This window comes from Chironomus tepperi, unplaced genomic scaffold (genome assembly GCF_022539635.2).
Source record: "Chironomus tepperi strain 1889 unplaced genomic scaffold, CSIRO-AGI_Ctep_v1 contig_309, whole genome shotgun sequence".
NCBI classification, from domain to species: domain Eukaryota; kingdom Metazoa; phylum Arthropoda; class Insecta; order Diptera; family Chironomidae; genus Chironomus; species Chironomus tepperi.
Window position 1 is genome coordinate 403,764 of NW_027226431.1, and position 22,379 is coordinate 426,142.

General features: G+C 33.1%; 2 protein-coding genes across 2 annotated transcripts; one reads left to right on the forward strand and one right to left on the reverse strand.

The window, feature by feature from the left end:
* Positions 1–14,428: 14,428 nt before the first annotated feature.
* Positions 14,429–17,394, forward strand: LOC139092655 (methanethiol oxidase-like). Its single transcript, XM_070643160.1, has 5 exons — positions 14,429–14,493; positions 14,684–14,768; positions 14,846–15,167; positions 16,078–16,505; positions 16,601–17,394. Exons 2-5 carry the CDS (start codon positions 14,756–14,758, stop codon positions 17,305–17,307), a joined length of 1,470 nt encoding a protein of 489 aa, XP_070499261.1. The 5' UTR covers positions 14,429–14,493; positions 14,684–14,755; the 3' UTR covers positions 17,308–17,394.
* LOC139092656 (uncharacterized) lies at positions 17,316–20,806 on the reverse strand. The gene is made up of 2 exons (XM_070643161.1): positions 20,264–20,806; positions 17,316–20,051 (listed from the first exon to the last, which is right to left on the reverse strand). The coding sequence occupies exons 1-2, from the start codon at positions 20,543–20,545 to the stop codon at positions 19,557–19,559; spliced, it is 777 nt and encodes a 258-aa protein (XP_070499262.1). The 5' UTR covers positions 20,546–20,806; the 3' UTR covers positions 17,316–19,556.
* Between the last annotated feature and the right edge of the window lie 1,573 nt (positions 20,807–22,379).

A 22,379-nucleotide genomic window follows, 5' to 3' on the forward strand; every position in this document is an offset into this window, starting at 1 on the left:
TCTTGATTTGGTCTCGCTTGCTTAACAGTTTTCCCAGGTGACACTTCACTGCATGATCAATCATTCAGCACCTTCAGAACTCCAAGTCCCACCCTTATTTCATTTCAATATTCAAAATTGCTTGACATCATAAGTGAATGACCCATTAAGAATTGAAGAAGAGGTGATAAAAATGGCATAGAAATGACCAGTAAATAGAAAAATTGTCTACTAAATTAATTCATTAGAAAAAGAAAATTTATATCTATACACCCACAACATATAAAAAAAGGAACCTATATATAAATATATATTTTTTGTCTATAAATGCCCACAAAATAAGATGTAAAGTCTCTCCTTATTCTTTCTTAATGCTACTAACTGTCCCTCCAACTATTTATACCCACATACATGCATTTATATAGTTATAATAATGTAAAAGAACTAAAAAAAAAACATGTTTAACGTGAATATAAATTAATTGGTAGATTTTGTTTGTTTGGTCCCAGAAAAGTAGCTCAACAGCACAAAAGAATACACGAATAAATAAAATGAGAATTGCTAAAAAGGAGTCCCTTGAAATCCAAAAATAATATAAATATATTTTATTCATTTTTATTGGGATCTCCCCACAAAAAAACAGTATGAACTTACTTCTATACAGACACACACACACCCATGTATTATTTTGGATATTTAAATCTTTTTTCAGAGGCAGAAGTTCTCGGATTGAGGTTAATTGAAGTATGTGGTGGTTGTTGTGAAAATTTATGCAATTTATATGGAAGAAATCAGAAGATATTTGAGGTTTTTGGAATTCTTGATTGGATTGCATGCTTTTAAAATAAGAAGCTTGTAATTTATTCATGAAAAATCGGATGAAGTTGTGTTATTTTGTTGGTTAAAAACGGACATTTTTGAATTTATTGAATTGCTGAATAGAATTTAGTTCAAAGAAAATGAATTTGTGGAATTGCTGAATTTAATACAGCTACTATCAAATTAAATTGTTTAATTGCTGAATTGAACTCTGCAGTCAAATGAATTTGTTGAATTACTTGATTGAGTTCAGCTTCAAACAAATGAATTTGCAGAATTTAGCTGAAAAAAAATTTTGAAATTTTTAAAGCCGTTTAAAGTTTAAATTGAAATTTATTGAATATTAAGCTTTTTTAGAGCTAAATGAAGCTTTGTTTGGTCCGTAAGCACTCTATCAACTATAAGAAATGTAATAAATCACTAATAAAAGCTCTCTAAAGTAACAACTAATGAGAACTAAGTGAGAAATTTAATTTTAGACAATTTAAAGCTGAATACCATGAAGTTAGCTGCTCATTTCGCTGAATTGATCAAATTTATTGAATTTTAAGCTTTTATAGAAGAAACTGTAGCTTTCATTAGTCCATAAACAATCTATCAACAGAAAATATGTCATCAATCTCTTAAACTGACCTTTAAGTAGTAATTATTAAGATTTAAATGAAAGCTTTCAATGTAGACATTTCAAAGCTGAATAACTTGAAGTTGGCTTCTCATTTAGCTGAATTGATCGGATTCAAATTTTGTCCGTTTAAAACTGTTTCAAAGTTTATTTATGAAATAGAATCCTTCAATTTAAATGAGAATTTACAAGATTTAATTGCTTTAAAGTGAATTTACATGAAAGATTATTCAACTTTCTTATGATATTCATTTTAAAACGTTTAAATTCAAGTTTCCGCAACAATACACCACATCCAGCTAATAAAAAATCGATTATAATCCGCTTGAACTTCTGGTCTATTGTTCTTTATCAAGACTCCAAGCGAGAGAAAAAAAAAATTTGTTTTTCATTCTTTTCTTCATTTTTTACGGCACCCTCACTTATGTCATTATAATATTAAATTTTTTTTTGTTTGAGAAATGGGTTTTCTAACAGAAATTTATTATATTTATATAAGAAATAAAGAGAAATGGGAATCTATAATTGCCAGGCCGATTTTCCATCCTTTTTCATCTATCGCTATATTTCACAATTCACATCTTCGCTCCTACTTCTTATTCTTCTCCATCCCTTCGTCTCTCTCCGTCTATGAAAACTGAGATTTTTATCATTTAATAATTCCAAAGAAGGCTGAAGTTCTGTTGAAGAAAACTTTCTCTACCCAAAATTTACAGCAATTTTATTTTTTTTTCTTGGGTATTTCCAAACAAAAACCGAAAAAAGCAAAATTAATTTGTGTCTTTGCATTATTATCAATTATTTCACTTCAACAGCAATTAGAACAAAGTTTTTCAGAAGTCAACTAAAAAAAAGAGGAAAGAATCTTTCAATCTGTTCAGGATTATTTTTCTGTTTTTGCCATTGTTCCCTTTTGTTTTCATATTACTACAATTATGTGGAAGGAAAAAGAAAGCCACAATGAATGAACATTACCGCATGGAAAATTCTTTTGCGGGATGCCACAATAAATTTTTTTTTTGCTCTGTGTGCCTTTACTTCTCTGCCTGTTCTCTGTTCAACAATATTATTTTTTTTCTCGACTTTCCTATTGAATTGGAAATTTATAGAAAAGTGAGCATTAAAGGCACATTGAATCATTTGTTCTCACTGACAGAATTTCAACTATGTAAAAAAATGTATATTGCATGAGGGGATTGTTCAGGTGTGATGGGTATCGATATATTTGGGGGAGTATCTTATTCATTGTATTGGATTTATTAGATGATGCTGCTCTAGGTCAATGGTAGACAATTTGTGTGCCACGGCACACTAGTGTGGAGTAAAAAATGTTTGGAAATTGTGTCCAAATTTTTTGGAGTGCCACGGCTCACCTTGGTGGTAAACCTTGATCGAAACCGTACACGATATACGGTTCTTTGCATTTCCAATTGAATTAGTGTAGTACACAAGTGAGCTGTGGTCCCCAGTTTGGACAAAACTACTTTATTTCATTGAAAATGACCAAAATATACTTATAAAAGTGAAGACCAGGCTGCCCACCACTGCTTTAAACTGTCATTCACCTATAGACCATCTACCCCTCCCCTCCCACCATCCCTATCCCTAATTCAATTCAGCATCACTTTCTAACAATCCCCACCTCAAGTATGTATATGAGTTTTTGAAGAGGAAGAAGAAGAAGAAGAAGTTGTAAAAAGAGAGCAGCCATGCGATAGATAGACAAGATATGTAGGATGGAATTATGATGATGATGTGAATGGGGAATATAGGAAGAGATGTTGGAGCGTAAGGAAGATGAAGAAAAATCGATAATTTCTTTTCTGTTTGTTGTTGCATGAAGAAGAAAAATAAAATTGAGGAAGACGAAGCAAAAAAGTGTGTGTATAGGAAATTGCTCCCTCCATTCAATATGGAAGAAAAACTTAAGAAGAAAAATTTATAGAAAAATAAATGAATATAAATTTATTAAGACAAAAAGGATATAATTATTATTATGTAGTAGACAATAACAAAAGAACAGAAAATAACATTTATATATATATGAGGAATCGAGTATTAAGTGAAAAAAGATAATTTAATTAATTCTTTTGTCGTACATGCAATTTTTTGTGTACAATAATAGAATATAAAGCCACATAGCCAATACGATACAACACATTTATACAGGAAACATTAAAATTTATAAAGTTTTATTTTCTGGTTGCTACATTTTGGGCAACGACAAAAAAGTTATAAAGTGTTGAGGATAATAAAGGATTGGAAATGATTTAAGCGCATTTTTTGTGATTGTTGTGTGATTTTCTTCGAGTTTTACAGTTTAACGGTCTTTGGAAATTTGAAATTTTTGCATCATTTGAATGAGAAAACCAGAAAATGATATTTGAACAAATTTAAATGAAGATTAACTGCAAAATATTAACTGAACTGTAACTCAACATGAACATTCATATAAAAAGCAATTTTCAAGATAAAAAATAGATTTCCGTTGAAAAATACCAAAATTTTGAAATTTAACATCTCAACGGCCAATAAATATTCAAATTTTTTGCATCTTTGCAATTCAACAAGTAAAGTAATTCAGCAAATCACTGAGTTCATTTCAGTTCAGTTCATTTTCAATTTGAAAACACAAACAATTTCATTAATTACTGTTTTTACCTCGCGTGTGTGTAATTAATTACAGTGAAAATTACAAAATTAACACATCAAAGCAGCCTTTTCACACGTTTTTAAATTGAAAGTGTCATTCGAGGCATCCAAAACAACAAGAAGAAAAAATATTTAATTTTCATCGACAAAGTGAGTAGTAACAAAGAAAATAAAGTGAAAATACACAATAATTACAGAAATTTGCGCTAAAAATAGCATCGAGAGTAAAATTGTGTCATTAAAAGTCATTAAATTCGTACTGCAATAAACATTTTTCTTTCATGCTCATGTAATTTTTGGTATTAAAATGCGGATAATAAATGATAAATTTTAAAGGATATAAATTCAGTCCATTTTATAGACAAAAATAATAATTAACTCAATAGATATTAAAAGAGTATATTCGTAATTACAAATTGGATGGATAATCAACTAAAAAGATAATTTTCTACATAAAATTAAATACTTTATGATAGACAAGAATAAGTTTTTATAAACATGAAAGTTATTTGACGGGAAAATCCACTTTACTGTCCTTGAATTTGCATAACAAAGACTAAACAATAACAAATATGGATAGGAAAATCCCATAGATATAAAGTGTGTAGTTTAATACAATATAAATATTCATTAGGATTATGGCTTGTACTTTTTTTCAACCACTGAAATATCCTCGCATGATGAAAATTCCATTTCATCAATATGCATGCAATTGTTGAAGGAAAAAAAAAATAAATAAAAAAATATAAATTCAGGAATTCCCTCAAGAGAAAAATTGGATTTTCCCATCAACATAAATAAGGAAAAATAAGAGAGAGAAAAAAAAAAATAATAAAAAAATTGAAAATCGAATCTGTAAAAGCGCACACATATGAAAAAAAAATAAGGAATTTTTTCCCTCATACCATATCAGATTTCAGAGAATTGAAAAAAATTTCAAACTTTATTTACATACATTCATCATTTTTCTTTTGCTGCGAAATTTTTTCATTTCATTCTCATCGATGTCATGAAAGCCATAAGCAGTCATGAACTTTCATTTTACTTGTAATATTCATTTTAAATTCCTTCGACTTCGATACGATACGATAAAAAAAAGGAATCTTGTGTTTATTGTGCTCGTGGGAACTTATTGGAACAGTGTTGCTAACTGAGATGTCTGGATTTGTTTACATCCACATGATTTATTCAGAATACAGATATTCAAGTTGATAAGTAGTTTAGCTTACAGAAATCGGGCAACTTGAACAGGCATGCTGTGTCTTTGTCATAAACAGATTATAAACGGCTTGCTGTGGTTTATTTTATTTGTTGCTGTACAGTTGGACTGTAAACAGCGGTTAGTGCATACTAGAGGTCGAAGTCGACCCGAATTTTATATGGAGTCAAGTGGAATTGAGTTGACTTTTCGATACAAAATCCGATTCGACTTCGAGCTTTGATGCACACTGTGTTTGGTATAAGATACATGGTACGGCTAAGCCACATCCACGTCAAGTCTTCAATATTAAGAGTGCAGACAAACAGCATACTTTCATGGTAAAGAAATGCCACTAACTTACTGGAACCATGTTAATGATGTAGAGCCTAGATTAATGCAAAAGACTTTCCTCAAGCAAGTTTGTACCAATTATTTATTTTGCATTAAACTGACATTCTCTTAGAACCGTCCTACGATTGTTGGCTACTAGTGCTGGGGTACGGTTACATAGCGGTGCCCATAGCAACTGCATTATGCTGTTTGGGCTATTTAACACACCCTAATTGGCAAAGGGCATGCTCTTAAGAGCTTCCTCAACTTAACACACAACTAAATGACAACCTACTCTGCTCTTGAGAGCATTCTCTTTGCTTACTAGGAAACGCTCTCTCTGCCCCTTTGGGTACGACTAAATAGCGGTGTCCTTAGCGACTACACTGTGTTGCTCGGGTTGTTCAATCCAAACTCAGTCAAATCCAGATTTTCACAAACTTTGTGATAAGGCCAGCAATAGAGTCAAATAGAAAACATTTTGAAGGAAACCTACACTTCTCATCTTATCATGGCTCCAGTAAGTAAGTAAGCAAGTAATCAAATCCACACAACCTCAAAGATAACAACACTGTATTGACATCTCACGAAAGCACATGTTGAAATCCATATCATGATATAAATGAAATGAAGCATTATGTTTATCGATAAAATAATAATTATTAAGGCATATGTGAGAAAAATGAAAATAACAAGAAAAATGGCAAGCAAGAAAAAGCAAAATTTGTAGTATTTGCTTCGAAAAGGAATTAATGGAAAAAGTTTTTCTGTTTATCGAAGTTTATTTTTCTCATGGTGTGAGTTTTCTTATGCCCTTTACCCTTATGTCCTTTAGGATAGGTTAAGAATCAAAACGAAAAAATTGTTTATCTGTTTAGGACGGTGTGGGATTGCTTCGATTATAAATTGATTCAGACATTGTGGGGTTGAAAAAGATATTCGACAGCCAGCCTGTTTATATTGGAAGTGTTGAAGCTCATCACAATCAATTAATCAAAACATTATAAGCTCTGTGCTGCTCATTATGTTGAAAAAACTTTTTATTTTCCTGCCTTGCAGCTAAATATATAAAAGCTGAATGAAAAATATAAAGTATCTAGTTACCGAATGTATATCCATAAAAAAAACATAATTTGTTGTTTAACCAGAATCAATAAAAAAAATTTAACCCCTTATGTGAGGTAATGAGGATTTTGTGGATTGAGAAACTCACACCAGAAGCTACAAAAAAATTAATAAAAAATGAGCAAACATGAAAAAAAAATCTATTAAAGAGTCATTTGGCATCATTGTCAATATCTGATGGTATATCCATTATAAAGATATATATATTAAAAATAGATATGTGTGTATTGTACAATATCACAAAATGAACCAAAAAAACCATAGAAAGCATATGCGAAGTATTATGTGGGCTGGCTGGCATGCTTAAGTAATTATATCAACAATCAGATGAACAAAGAAGGAATAATGAGGATAATTAAAGGGACATTGAAAGGGCAAAAGTCTTCTTTTTTTGTGTACACGATTATGTGTCTTGTAATGCAGTGTTGTTAGGCTCGATGTTTGTGGCTAGAGAATTGATGAGGATGATGGCTGAGATTTTAAAAGTAATTTTGATAAAATGATTAATTTGTATTTAAATTTTAAGAGGGTGCGTAATGAGATAGAGGCTAATTTAAGTCTATAGACCTTTTATGTGGTAATTTATTAATCTAAGTGACGGATTAATATCTGCTATCATTTTTTTTTAGAAATCTTAGATCAGTCATTAAATTTATAAAGACGGGATTAATGCTCAATTGATTTTCATAGACTCGAATAACACGCAAAAGATAATTGATAATCCTCTAAATTAAAGGCGCTTTCATTGGTCCAAACTCCAACGGTGTTTTTTTGGAATTTTTGAGTCCGGACTCCCAAAGACCTGACTCTCTAAAGCAGAGTTCGAAGTTGAATCTAATTTTGTATGAAAAAGTTCTCTCGAGTTGATTCGACTTCATATAAAATTCGAATCGATTTCGAGATCTAGTAATGAGTTTTGAGTAAATTTCTCGAGTCGTCAAAAATACGTTATGACTTGTTAATGGCAAATCCAGATGATAACTAGTTTTAACACATTTTTGTCCTCTCGGGTTTTTCGTAAATCATTGAATTAGTTGAGTACTGAGGAATGGGAATGTGCTAAATCATTATTAGTAAGACTAAATGCCTAACAGGCAAAGAGCGTGTGCTTGCTGACTCTAAAACCACTATATGAGCTTGCTCGTAAACGTTGTTCTTAACATACTCTGCTCTTGGGATCTAAGCTAAGGAGTGTATGTATATAAAACTCCTTTAAATCAGAGCTTGAAGTCGATTTTTCATAAGAAACTGCCTAGATGTCGGTTTTCAAAGTCTAGACATCATCATACGTTCAAAATATTTTAAAATACAAAACTCTTGTCTCAGTTTGGTCTTAAACTACTTAATAATTCACAAAAATGTATTTTGTGGATATTTCAACCAGTATTAAAGCTTCACATCTTTAAGCTTCACTGCTATCTCTATACACAACCTTATAACAACACTGCAATCCAAGCATGATGTGTACTTACAATAACAGTTGGTCTGCCATTCAATCTTCTTTCCTCAAATTTGAATGGCATATTAAATGACATGAGAAGAACATTTGACAGAATAAGCATAAAATAAATATTGAAATTATGTGAAATATATATAAAAATATATAAAAAAAAATTAAATGAATGAGAAAATTTTTTATGTAACATCAAATGCATGCATACGTACATTTCATAAATAATCGCCTGAAGATTTGTAAATGATGCAAAAGGAAAAAATCAATATTGATGAAAAACGGAAAAATAATTTTTTTGATGAAATAAAAAAATGAAAAAAGTGAAAAAAAAAAATTTGAAAAATAAACATGAACTAAGTTTTTTATACAGCATGAAAAGTTTGCGCTCCTTTTTACAGTTTTCAAATGTTCATCAACATCATAAATTTGTATTTCACTGCTATATTTTCGGTATGCATTCCGTCTCGCTCACTCGAAGCTCTTTCATCGACCCCTTTACAGTTATGCAAAATGCACATCATATCACTTTATAGCTTGAAGGCTCTATTTTAATTTTTTTATTATTTACAGTTTGCTGCTGCTGCTGTTCTTCATTCTCTTGCTGCCTTTTATTATTTTAATAGGAAAATTATTATTTTTTTTTTGTTTTTTTGCATACACAGGAAAATAATTTTAAAATTAAATGTCCAAACCATGCTGTGTGAATATGTGAGCTATTTAAATATGGAAATTTTAAGTGCTACTGCTGTTGTTGAAATTTTACTGACATGATGCGATATGAAGGGAGCGAGGCTTTATAATGAAAAATGAGCATTTCAATGGGAAGATGAAAAAAAAAATTGTAATTTAATTAATGAAAATTAAATGCATTTTCAGTGATTTTCAATTTTTTTTGGGGGGTTTCGCAGTGATGACGTCCAACTTACTTTCGGGGATGATGGACATTTACTTTAAAATTTACCGAATATATCCACTGTTACCATTCAATACACTACTTGCGACCAAGCAATATGCAGAAGTAAATACATTAAATGATGATTTTTTAAAGCTGTTTTGCAGCCTTGCTTGTAGATGAACAGCCTTTTAGTAACCTAGACAGTAATAGAAACCAAACTATTGCAATAGTCATGCGATGATGAGATTGAGACTCAGCTGAACCCTTTTTCCTAACTATACATAAGTAGTAGAACCGCAGCTCAAAGCCTTACTTTGTATGTTACATGCGGCAATGTCTTCAAACAAACGGTTTTGATCCCAGCTTTTCATTTTCGAACTCAACTTGTATAGAAAAATGAAGGCTTTGTTCAATAATTTAGTGATTTAACCCGAAATGACCTTTTTGGCACATCTTTCTCGAATCAAAGTTTGGTCCAGAAAGGCGTGAATCTGGGTTTGAACTGAATCCGACACTAAGTCACCGTTATACCGGTCTGAGCTTGATTAACTAACTTATGCTATTCGGATTAGCTTTTTAAATGCTTCATTCTCAGTTAACATGCTTAACATAACAGCAATTATAAAACCATCCCAAAATCCTTGCTATAAAGACTATCACAACCCCAAAAACTACAAAAACCATTTAATGGACGTCACTTTCGACCATCCCATCATCAGATGAAGAAGATTTCCATCCAATTCCCTTAATTAATCACATTTAAAAGCTTTTAAATGCTAAATGCTCGACTGATGCTTTCAATTTATAATATCAACAGCTGTAACGCTTTAAATAATCTCTTAAATTTAATTCCTTTAACTTTCTATTGCTCGCTTGAATGATTTGCCGCAATTTTTTTCAAGGTTATAAGTTTATTCAATAATATTGTTGGCGGTATGTAGGATATTGCACGAATTTATTGCATTAAAATGCAGGATGAATGAAATACGTTCGCATTTATCAGCTTACGGCTATGAAAATAATTCACTTATGATGTAATTTAATGAGGAAGAGCAAGGCAGTGTCGTTTTATGTCAATAACAGACAAATATGCGTGGAATTTTATTGACAGTGAATTTCAATTTTGCTATTTGTGTTTCGTGTGCGTGGGGTGACCATTGACTTTTCGTTGGAATGACGAAGTTGTAAAGCTTTTATTGCAGAGCTGGATGCTTTGGTAATTTGATGATTTATGCTGGAACGTGCATGCTTTGAGTGTTACTATGATGACCTGCGTTTTTGGTTGCTGGCCACTTTTGAGTATTACAGAAGCTTCATCAAACTTACTAGAATAGCTCAAATCGGATGATCGATCAACAAATCGAATGAGCAACGGATCCAGTTTAAACCCATCACCAAGTCGACGCGACTCTGGCATCGAGTCGGATTTTGGATCGATTAACCGACTTACACTATTCGACTTGTGCTACAAGCTTTGTGATTTGGCCAGCAATAGAGTCAGATAGAAAGCATTTGATAATAACCTAAGCTCCAAGTCGGAGCATATTTCCAGTTAGTAAATAAGTAATCCATAAAAGTTTTGATGCTCTTCGACAAACTCATCATTCAAAATTCAAGATTTCTACCCAAATACTTCTTTAAAAATTTACAATTGCTCAAAATTGAAGCACAACTTTAACTTTTCGTTGCCTACAAAAAGCTGTGACACGATTTCATTGGAAGTGACGTGATGTCCTGCTGTGTTGTGAATAATTGCTTAGTCAGTGTAATACTTTTTAAGATAGCAAAAACTGCAGAGTTAACAGTCACTTCAGTCAACCACTGTACTGCACTACACTCATAGCTCACAACAGTCTACTTCATGAAACTTCGCATTTTGTTCAGCACTGTCAAGGTTAGATTTGAAAATAAGTATTTACCCTTTTCACATGTGTGCTCCAATAAATTTCCGATTAAATCACTTTGCAAATAAACTCAAGATTTTAACGACATTGGGATATTTGCAATAAATTACGTAAATTGATATTTGAATTCAATAAGTCACGAAAATAATCGACATGATAATTGTCACGTAATCGTCTTTTGAACTATGACTACTGAAAATTTTCAACCTGTAAAATATGAATAAATCAATTTATATTCAATAGAATACATTTGTGACTTTATATCTTTTTAGATGTGATTAAGTATCTATTATGCTTTCTCGATGTCGGGACCGGATAATCCTAGGGAAGTCCAGTTCCGGCTTAGTTCCGATTCTGTCTCAGTTTCATTGGGATTTCGTATTGCTTCCATCGCGGTTTCATTCCGATTCCGTCTCGGTTCTTCCCCAGTTCCGTCTCGGTTCTGCCCGGTTCCGTCTCGGTATGCTCCCGGTTCCATTCCGATTCCGTCCTGGTTCTGTCTCGGTTTCAGTCTCGGTTCTCGATCCGTCTCGGATTCCGTCCCAGTTCCGTCTCGGTTCTCTCCTGGTTCTGTCTCGGTTCTGTCCCGGTTCCGTCTCGATTTTATTCCAATTCTGTCCTGGTTCCGTCTCGGTTCTGTCCGTTCCGCTTCGGTTCTGCCGGGTTCCGTCTCGGTTCTGTTCCTCCGCTGTCCCGATTTCTCGGTTCTGTCCTGGTTCCGTCTCGGTTCTGTCCCGATTCCGTCTCGATTCTGTCCCGGTTCCGTCTCGGTTCTGCCCTATTCCCGTCTCGGTTCTGTCCCAGTCCCATCTCGTCCAAGAATTTCGGAAAAGCGAAGTCTCTACCGACAATATACCTTTTAAATCATCACAAGCATCTCTTTATGTTCATGATCTATTGATTTTGACTTTAACGATTAAAGGAATTCAATCTCATAACTTTATCAGATTTAATTTAATTAATTGATTAAAATTGCTTATTGAATCTAATCATATCAAAGTTTGTATTAGAGTCAATTACTTCATCAAGTAATAATTTAATAGGTCAAAATGTTAATCTCGACAAAACTTATTGACTGTCGAATACCATAACGACAAGCATCATCATCATCATCATAATCATTTTCACATGCATTCAATAGCAATGCTCAAATCTGACATGTATGGAGGAAATGATTTTACATGATGACATGAAAATTGAATTCAGAAGGTCAAAAACTGATTTTTTTTTTTTTATGAACGTGCTGTGTCGTGTCATCTGTCAATTGATGGTAAAATTGTTAGAATTCGTGTGATAACAAGTCATGGATTTATGTGAATTTGAAATCACAACATGAAATTTTTTTTTTGGCTTTTGATTAAAAACCAGCCAGCATCGGTATTTGCACATGAATTCGATGGTGCTGGCTACATAAATATTTTTTTTTATGCTACGCGAAATTCAACAGCTCTAAAATACACGACACTTTTCGCAATTTTTGCGCCTATAGACACATTATTATTATTATCATTTTGCATGCATACTACATGCTGCCTTTCTCTCGCTCATTCCTCATATGTATGAATGTATTTTATTGTATTTCATATTATTCAAGTATTGTTATCAACTCTTCACTCAATTCCGTTTATAATAGAGTTCGCATTCATTATTATCGCTATCAATGAGTGTGAATGATAAACAGAACTGCCAGATATTCAGCTTTTTTTTATGTACATATTTTGGGGGGGATGAGAGAATGTGGAGACATGATATTTGTACAAATGTCGACTTTCAATCGTTCTTCTCTCGTCTCTTTACCCAAAATAAAAAAAGTGAATTTGTATGTACTGAATGTGTGGATGTTTACATGCACACTCCTCTCATGCTTTGCTTACTTCAGCACAAAATTTTATTTTTATTTTTTTATTAAATTTTATATATATTCACGCCGTACGAATATGCTGACATGATGACTTTTATATCGGAACTTGATCGAAGCTCAAAGTCAATTAATGTTTTTGTACTTCATGGGAAATTTGAGTCTATGTCGAGCTATATTCCATATACTGTCTTCCTATGGGAAATCACTCTAGAAGAGCGTACACGTTAAACATGAAGGAACATATTGGACATAAGAGGACTACTCACTGAATGAGCTCAGTGAGGACGGAGTGACCTAAGTGAGTTCTGAGTGACCTCAGTGAGCATTGAGTGCCCTTAGTAAATACTGAATGACTTCAGTGAGTACCAAGTAACTGAGAGTGACTCACTGTGTGAGTACCTCAGTGAGTATTGACTGACCTCATTGAGTATCGACTGACCTCAGTGAGTACAGAGAATGACTCTGTGAGTACCGAATGACCCAGCAATTACCTAGCGACCTAGTGTCTATTGATACAGTTTGGAGTCTATTCCTACTTCAATCCTGCAAACTCTGTAGATAATTAGTATATTTGAGTATGCTCAATTTTAAGTCTAAAAAATTCTCTCTTTCAAGTCAGTCAGCCCAAAATCACTTACTATAGTCATGCTCAAGCAATAATTAACACCTAGAACGTTTTTCAGAAATATTAATCTGCTAATTGAAATTCAGTGTGTTGACTGATTTTTTGTGAAATAATTCATTATCGATGTCCAAACTTAATCTATTATTTTGAACCCTTTTTGAACTCATTTTGTACTGATTGATAGCATTTATAGATTAAATATTACGTGAACAAAGCAAAATCGTTAACAATAACAGGAAATGAGTATTTTTTATGGACATCGTAAAAGAGTGAGTTGATAATTCCCGAGCAGTAAGTCATGTAAGTGAGAATAGCTTAGTTACTGATCAAAAGCTTCATAAGTTGGCTGTACTTATTCAAGTGGAGCAGTGCCAGTGTTGGGCAAGCTGTCTGCCACAGCATGTTCTGTGTTCCGCGAACAACATGACATAGTCAGAGTGAGCCTTCGGACAATAAAAAGTTGTCCACTACTATGACAGTGTTCATTAGCACTTCACAAACTTATTGAGTAAGACAATAGAAGGAATTTTACGAGTTCTATGCATGAAATCCAGCAAATTGGATTATGAAGTTACTATTATTTCCGGAACTCCTTTCGCAGTGGTGGACAGGCTTTTATTTTTCGCGACACATTTTGATGTTAAGCCCAAGTTAAGCCTTGATACAGTTCATGACATTTTGAGTGTACATTAGTGACCGCGGCACACAGGTTGTCCATCACTGCCCTACTCCATAAACTTCTTCAACATTTGACTCAAAACCACACATTTTCTACTCCAAAATGTTAAATTACTTCATATTAATCCCTTAAATTTATTCATAAATCCCATTGACGGTGTGAACACATCCATCCACTTCTATATCCCCAAACTAGTTTAACTTCAAAAATTAAAAACATTTTTTTTTTATTTTTTTTTATTCTCTATTTTTCCAGCAATCGTTGGTGTTTTGTGTCATTTTTTTTTTTGTTTGCGAGTCTCTCAGAGAAGTCTCATTGTGTGGATTATAAACACATTTGTTGACAAAGGTAAAAAAGAATAAGCGAGAACAAAATAACAAAAACATCAACAGCAAAGCATTTTAAAGCCGGTCTCAATGAAAAAAAAAAAAAAATGATAATCAAAACTCTTTTGTGTATTGGCTGTTGCTGTTGAGCTGTATATGTTCTCTCATACTTAATTGCAGTATCGCTTTTTCTTCTTGCTTATGAATTTTAGAATATAGAGAGTCGGAAAGATTAATTCGAAGGTCAGTTTGTGCTCAGCATTTGATTGAAAATCATCTAAAGTATGGCGTGTAAAGGTACAAGAAGGAACAAAAAAAATGAAAATTTCATTTTAATTCAAAAAAGGATTAAGCAAAAAATTCAATAAATTTAGGTAAGCGATGCGGAAAGGGTCCCGGATATCCAACACCGATGTGGGCGTATGAGAACGGTCCAAGGGAGAAGCTCTTATACGTTACAACAATTCAACCAAATTTAGAGAATGAACAGGGAGATTATCTCTCTGCTGTTGATGTCGATCCAGAGAGTGAAACTTACAGTCAAGTCATTCATCGTGAATATGCTGGCAAAAGTGGTCAGGAATTTCATCATATTGGTTGGAATACATGCTCAAGTTGCTATTTTGTCGATTCCGAATGTACCGATGTACCAGTTAGAGATAAACTTGTGCTGCCATGTCTCATTTCTGATTCAGTGTAAGTACTACGACACAACAACATAGAAAATAATTCTCAAAAATTTCTCTAGGATCATATTTTTGTACTCTCATTCCACCACCATCACTCCACATTCATTTCTCTTTCTTTTCATGTGCTCTAATGCGAAATACTGCAATGACAATGATAATAACAATGATTTTTCATATGCTCATTATAATGTCACGTCCTTATTCGCTCTATTTCTCATATTATAACTACAATACTAATATCTATTTATATACATGTATATTGTGGATTGTTCATTAGTGATGTCGTTAAGAAATTGAGGTTTAAGGCTTAAAAGAGCCTTTCTGTGTGTGGCATCAACCTGACACAGAGCTCAGAATATTCAGATTGTTGTTCTATTGACGTCCAAGAAGGTTCTAATCCGCGAATGGGATGCATCGTACTCGGGGTGGAAGTGAATCACATCTCGGGGCTAAGATGCATGCATCATCGAGGTTGAGGTGCATGCTTACTCCGGGTTGAGGTGCATGCTTACTCCGAGTTGAGGTGCATGCTTTTTCCGGGTTGAGATTCATGCTTACTCCGGGTTGAGATGCATGGATACTCCGTGTTGAGTTGCATGCATACTCCGGGTTGATGTGCATGCATACTCTCGACTGAAGTGCATACATCCTCCGGGTTGAGGTGCATGCATACCCTAGGTTGAGGTGCATGCATACTCCGGTTTGAGGTGCATGCATACTCCGGGTTGAGGAGTATACATACTCCGGGTTGAGGTGCATATATCCTCCGGGTTGCATTCATACACCGGAATATTCTGGGTTGAGGTGCATGCAATCTCCGGATTGACCATCTTGGTTCATGATTCATTTGCACACCTCCTCTTTAAACATCACTAATGAACAACCCCCAATACTCACATATTTATTTGTACAAGCAGTTATATCTTCGATGTTGGACAAGATCCAAAACGTCCAAAATTACATAAGATTATCGATGGTGAAGTTTTACGAAAGAATAATTGTTCAGCACCACATACGTCTCATTGCCTTCCATCTGGCAACGTTATGATATCAACGATGGGAGATAAGGATGGTAATTCTAAAGGAGAATTTGTCTTACTTGATGGTACAACATTTGAATTTACTGGTACATGGACGGTTGGTGAGACAGCAATTGGTGGATATGATTATTGGTATCAGCCATATTTTAATGTTATGTGCTCAAGTGAATGGGGTGCACCAAAACTCTGGAGACGTGGATTTCATCCCGACGATGTTAAATCTGAAGTTGATTATGGAAGACGTATAAATGTTTATGCATGGAACGAGAGGAAATTAATCGATACTATACATTTAGGAGATGAAGGTGAGATGGAAGGAAGGAAAATTTTCTTTGTTTTTCTGTTGATAAAGTTTTTCGATTATAAATTATACAACACACACACATATTTTTTGTTACAGGAATTGCTCCATTGGAAATACGCTTCATGCATGATCCCAAACGATGCGAGGGTTTCGTTGGCACAGCACTTTTTGCAAAAGTTTTCCGTTTCTATAAGAAAAATCCATCAGATGAGAAGTTTACGGTTGAGAAAGTTATTGATGTACCATCTAAGAAAGTTGATGGATGGATTTTGCCTGAAATGAATGGATTGATGACAGACATCATCTTGTCTCTAGACGATCGTTTCATCTATTTTAGCTGTTGGTTTCATGGTGATGTAAGACAATATGATATTAGTGATCCAGCAAATCCAAAACTTGTCGGTCAAGTATTTCTCGGTGGCTTAATATTGAATGATTCGGGTATAAAAGTTATTGAAGATACAGAATTGACAGAACAGCCATCACCCGTTGAAATTAAAGGACGTCGACTATTTGGTGGTCCACAAATGTTACAATTGAGTTTAGATGGAAAGAGATTGTATGTCAGTTCATCCTTATTCTCTCCATGGGATAAACAATTCTATCCTGATATGGTAAAGAATGGCGGTACGATTGTACAACTTGATGTCGATACTGTAAATGGTGGAATGAAGATTAATGAAAATTTCCTTGTTGATTTTGGAAAGGAGCCAAATGGACCGAGTTTACCACATGAAATGCGCTATCCAGGTGGTGATTGCTCGTCAGACATTTGGCTGGTTGAGGAGGATGAACAAAAATGAACAGTTACTTAAGTTTTTTGTACTTTATTTTTCATACCTTCAGCTTCTGTGCAATAAAATTACAACTTTTTATATAAAATTTAAAAATTTTCTTTATCAATCTTAACAGTTAATAGGTTTTATTGGTAAAATTTGGTTTCATGCCTTCTTGGATGACTCTAGAGTTGGCAGTCCGAGGGACACAAATCCCCTAATCCTCTTTTCTTCGGAAGTTGGACGGACTCCGGGAGTCGAACTCCAATCGGATGACAAAATTCGACATTGTCCGACTCCAAAGTGGAGTCCTACCCGAGCGACACAAATAAAGAAGGCTCCTCCATGGAGCTTTTAAGGCATCAAATGGAAACCTCTTCCATTTGGTTCTCATGACCCATATGACGTCCATATGGCTGCCAAAACTAGGTGGCTTCTATTTGGTGTTAATAACAGAGTTTGAAGCCGAGTCGACCCGAAAAATGCCAAGTAGACCCGAAAAAAGGTTGAGTCGACCCAAAAAAAGCCGAGTCGACCCGAAGCTGACTTTTTTTGACTCGATTCGAGTCAACTTTAACCGTATCGACTTCGAGCTCTAGTTAATAAATGCCTTAAAAGCTTTGTGGCAAACCCTTCTTCATTTGTGTCGCTCTGTCAGGATTCAATTTTGCAGTCCGAATAAGTCGGAATAAGTGGTCCGAGTGAAGTCCAATTGAAGTCCGGCTCCCAGAGTCCTCTCAACTCTGTATATACTCTCTCTGTGTCTTACATCATTCCTTATATCATGTCACTTAGGTAAGCATAGCAGAAGGAAAATTTGTAATCTTTCGATGGTGACAAAAGACATGTAAAGGAAATTTTCTACTTCACAAAATTTTTCCGTATTATGAACATAATGTAAATAAATATAATATGGAGACTTCATCCAAGTAAACAGGCAGAATAGATAGGATTTTTTTCAAAACGACAGGCACAAAAATTTTTCATTTTTTTTTTTCTTTTGACATTTCTTTGTTCTTACATTAATTTTATATATATAATATTATTATTATTATTATTATTATTATTATTACATATAAAGTAAAAGGGAAAAATTTGAACTAATCTTTTAGGTATATTAAGGATATTTACTTATTGTTCAGTATTTTTTTTTTTGGTGTATGTGAGTGTTTTCATGATGATGATATAAAATAATCAGCTTAACATAACTAACATTAAATACATATAATAAAGAATATTATTGGGATCAGAGTTGGAATTTTGGGTATTGTCATATGAGGGAAATGAGGTTGTCTTGGATTGGCAGTGTTTTGGATTGTCTTGAAGATGAGATGAAATAGATAGATAGACAATAACTGGACCAAACTTTAATTTGGTACAGAATTTTTATGATTTTATATTTAAATGAGAGAATTTATAGTGAAAATTAGGTAACATAACCTACAAAGAGCATGCTTAGTGGAACCTTAGTAAGCTATTGAGTATATTAAAGTGCCGCTGGGCATGAACTTTGCTTTTTAGAATTAGAAGGATTACAAAGATAATACTTGGTTAGTTGAAAGTATGTCTTGTAGATTGAGAGTATACTCTTACAGTACTGAACTCCTATAATCATGAGTGAACTACTAATTGTAGCCAAAACAATGCAAAATACCAACTTTGCTGGTATCTAAAGTTGATTCTATAAACAGTAATAGAATTTAGGATGATTTGAGATATTTTCGCAGTATTTATAAAATGTATACTATAGTATACGCTATAGGGTATACTTTAGTATACTATAGAAAGTATACTTTATTATACTATAGAGAGTATACTTTAGTATACTATAGTAGGTATACTTAAGTATACTATAGTATACTCTATTGGGTATAATTTAGTATACATTAGATCTCTAAACAAAGTACATTCTGGATTAAGTCTTACATTTCCTAAATCATCTCCAACAACTCAATCCCAACTACCAACTCTGTCTGGGATATAAAGTATTACTCTATTTTTATTCTGGTCCTAACTTAATATATTGTATCTATCATGTATGATTTTCTATGGAGAAAGAGATTACATAAGTAGCATTAGAACTTATACTTTTGTTTCATACTTATTTTTTTTTGGTTTTATCATGCCTCTACAGGTTGTCATGTTGTTTAAATATAAATGATGTATAATAATGTTAAAAATGGTAATAATTCTTATGATTAATGATTGTCGTCATTTTTTTGATCAAAAAATATAAAAAAAGTAACTTTTACTTAAAACTTATTCATGCTAGCATCTTATTCAAAATGATCAGGACCAATACAGTTGCCAATTGACGGACATTTAAAGATATCTTTAGTGCAATTTAATGATCCGCATTTTGGTTTCTTTTCCTTTTTTGGCTCCTCTTTTGGTATTTCCTCCTCGGCAGGCTTCTCATCAGCATTTTTGTCTGTCTCATCAGCATTCTCAACTTTGGGTGTTTCCAATAGCTGTAATTCCTCTTCCTTACCAACCTTTGCTTCAATATCCTCTTCGACAACTGGGGCGGGCTCTTGTGCCTTCAATTCTAAGTACAACTCAATAATGACGATAAAGAAGTAGACATGTAGAGCGATATATAAGATGAGTGCGATCAAGAAAATCAGGTACATTGATTCAAAAATAGCACAATGAAAGAATGGTTTGCCGGAGGTACAACGTAAATAAATCGTATATGCTGTCAAGGCAATGATGCTTAAAATGGCAATTGGTTGATAAATGAGCCACCATAAAACACGCTTTCGGTTCGCCTACAATTTTTCCATAGTCGATAAAAAAAGGGAGAGAAAAGAAGATGAAGAAAATTAAATAAAAGAAATTTAATCAATTTGATCCATGATCATTAAAGTGGAAGTGACTCTGTCTTCGATTCATTAATAAGCTAAGTTATGCGTTAAATTCATTAGTCATTAAAATGAATAAAAGAGATGAACTGAAGGTCAAATACTGAATTTGAACTTACACATAGTGATCCGCATACTAACAGAAGTGATGCAATAACGCCATAGAACGATGCAACTAATGCAAACAGCACAATCGGAAATGCAAGTGATGATGTATTGATCTCATTGATATATGAACCAAAATACTGACGCCTATCCTCTGATGGCGGTAAATTGAACAATAGCACAAGTTCAACATCCAAAATTAGATAGATAAAATTGGCAAATGCTGATAGATATCCAATGGTAACACCGCCAGCTTTTAAATCTGAACAACCGAAAAATGTCTTGATGCGCGCCATTTTTAAACTGTTTATGTTTTATTCGTTATTATATCTAAAATATATATATATTTTAAGCACACGCGAGTAGCTCTATGAACACTGTACACAAAAAGTCTTTTTCTATTTTTTTAAGTTAATTAATATTCTTAGATCGTATGCCTGTGGCTGTACATAGAATCTTAAATAATAATATCCAGAATTATCCACAAAAAATAAGAGTAGCTTCTCTAAAATGTCACGCTTCACATCCAATCTCGAAGTCAAAAACACAACTGAACTCTTAGCGTTCCGAATTTTTTCTAACTGACTGTTAACACATTAAAGTAAAAAAATGAAACAACAACAACAATGTTTTCTCTGTGACGGTTACAAAACATTAATGGTTCAGTGAAAAACATAAAGAAGGGAGTGTTCTTGTGTTAGGTAATTAAATTCTCTTTTTTTTTCTCGGACGGGCAATTAAGTGTAGGTAGAAATTACATATCTGATTTAAGTTTTTTATTTTATTTTGGCTATTAATTACAGTAGATTTATTCATATGATGATTATGCGATGTTTTTTGTGTGATTTGTTTATTTATTGCTGAAAAATAGTCAATTATTTGGGTTTTTTATGATGAATTGTGCTGAATTGCTTACAATTATTTGGTTTTGTAAAGCTGAATAGTGTTGAAATTCTTACAATGTCTGCTGAAGAGAGCTGAATTTCTTTCAATTTCTGCAGAACAATGCTAAACTATTCACATTTTCAATCAACTTGATGCTAAATTCAGCTGAATTGATGCTAGGTTCGCTGAATAGTGTAGAATAACTTACATTTTCTGCTGAATTATTGCTGAATACTGCTGATTTCCTTTTATTTTCATTTGAATTTTTACAGAAATTGATAGGAAATGCTGAATAATTAAAATGTTTCAGCAGAATAGTGATAAACTACTTTCATTTTCAGCTGAATTATCGAGTTAGTTGATAAATGCTGAATCACTTATATGCAACATTATTTATTTAATTTATAGGCTGCTGAATAATGCTGAATTTCTTAATATCCCAATTGAATTTTTGCTGAATAAAACTTAGTTACTTACATTTTGGTTAAGTAGTTGAATGTTTTGAATGTTTCAGCTAAATTATGCTGAAAAAATTGTTGTTTTAGCTGAATAATGCTGAATAACTTGTTTATTTTAGCTGAATTGTGCTGAATTTCTCAAATTTTTAGCTGAATTGTATCTGAAAATGTCAAAAAGCGCTTAATTTTAAGATGAATTTCAGCCACAATAAAATATGACAAAAACTAGAGACAGATATGCTAAATTATACCTAAATATCGTTAAATAGTGCGGAATAATGATTAAATGTGCTGAATTGCTTACAATTGTGGCTGAATTCCACTGAATTGTTTAATTTAAATTGACAGACCTTGTAATAAAACATTCATCCGCATCCTTGTGCCAGTATTTAACCGTCTTCAATGTTTAATAAACATAATAAAATAATTCGTTTAGACACAAAAAAAGTAAACTTTACCTAATTTAGTCTGCGATATGTCATTTGTGACCTAATCATCACATCAAGCCACATTAAAGTTCTTTCTTTTTTTTACTGGAAAAAAGCAGATGTTGTTGTTGTTGCATCCTAACAATGTGCATTTTGTGTGCTATATGGTGGATGTGCATAGCATAGAAACTATTAAAGTATGTGTGTATGTGTAAGACCTTCAAGTCATTACTTGTATTGTAGAAAAGGGATGCTTTAACATTATGTTATGTTCTATTTTATGCTTGTGCGTGATATTTGAGAATTCAAGTTCTTTCTTCTTCTTTTCTTTTCAATTGCTTATGAATTCTTGTGTTGTG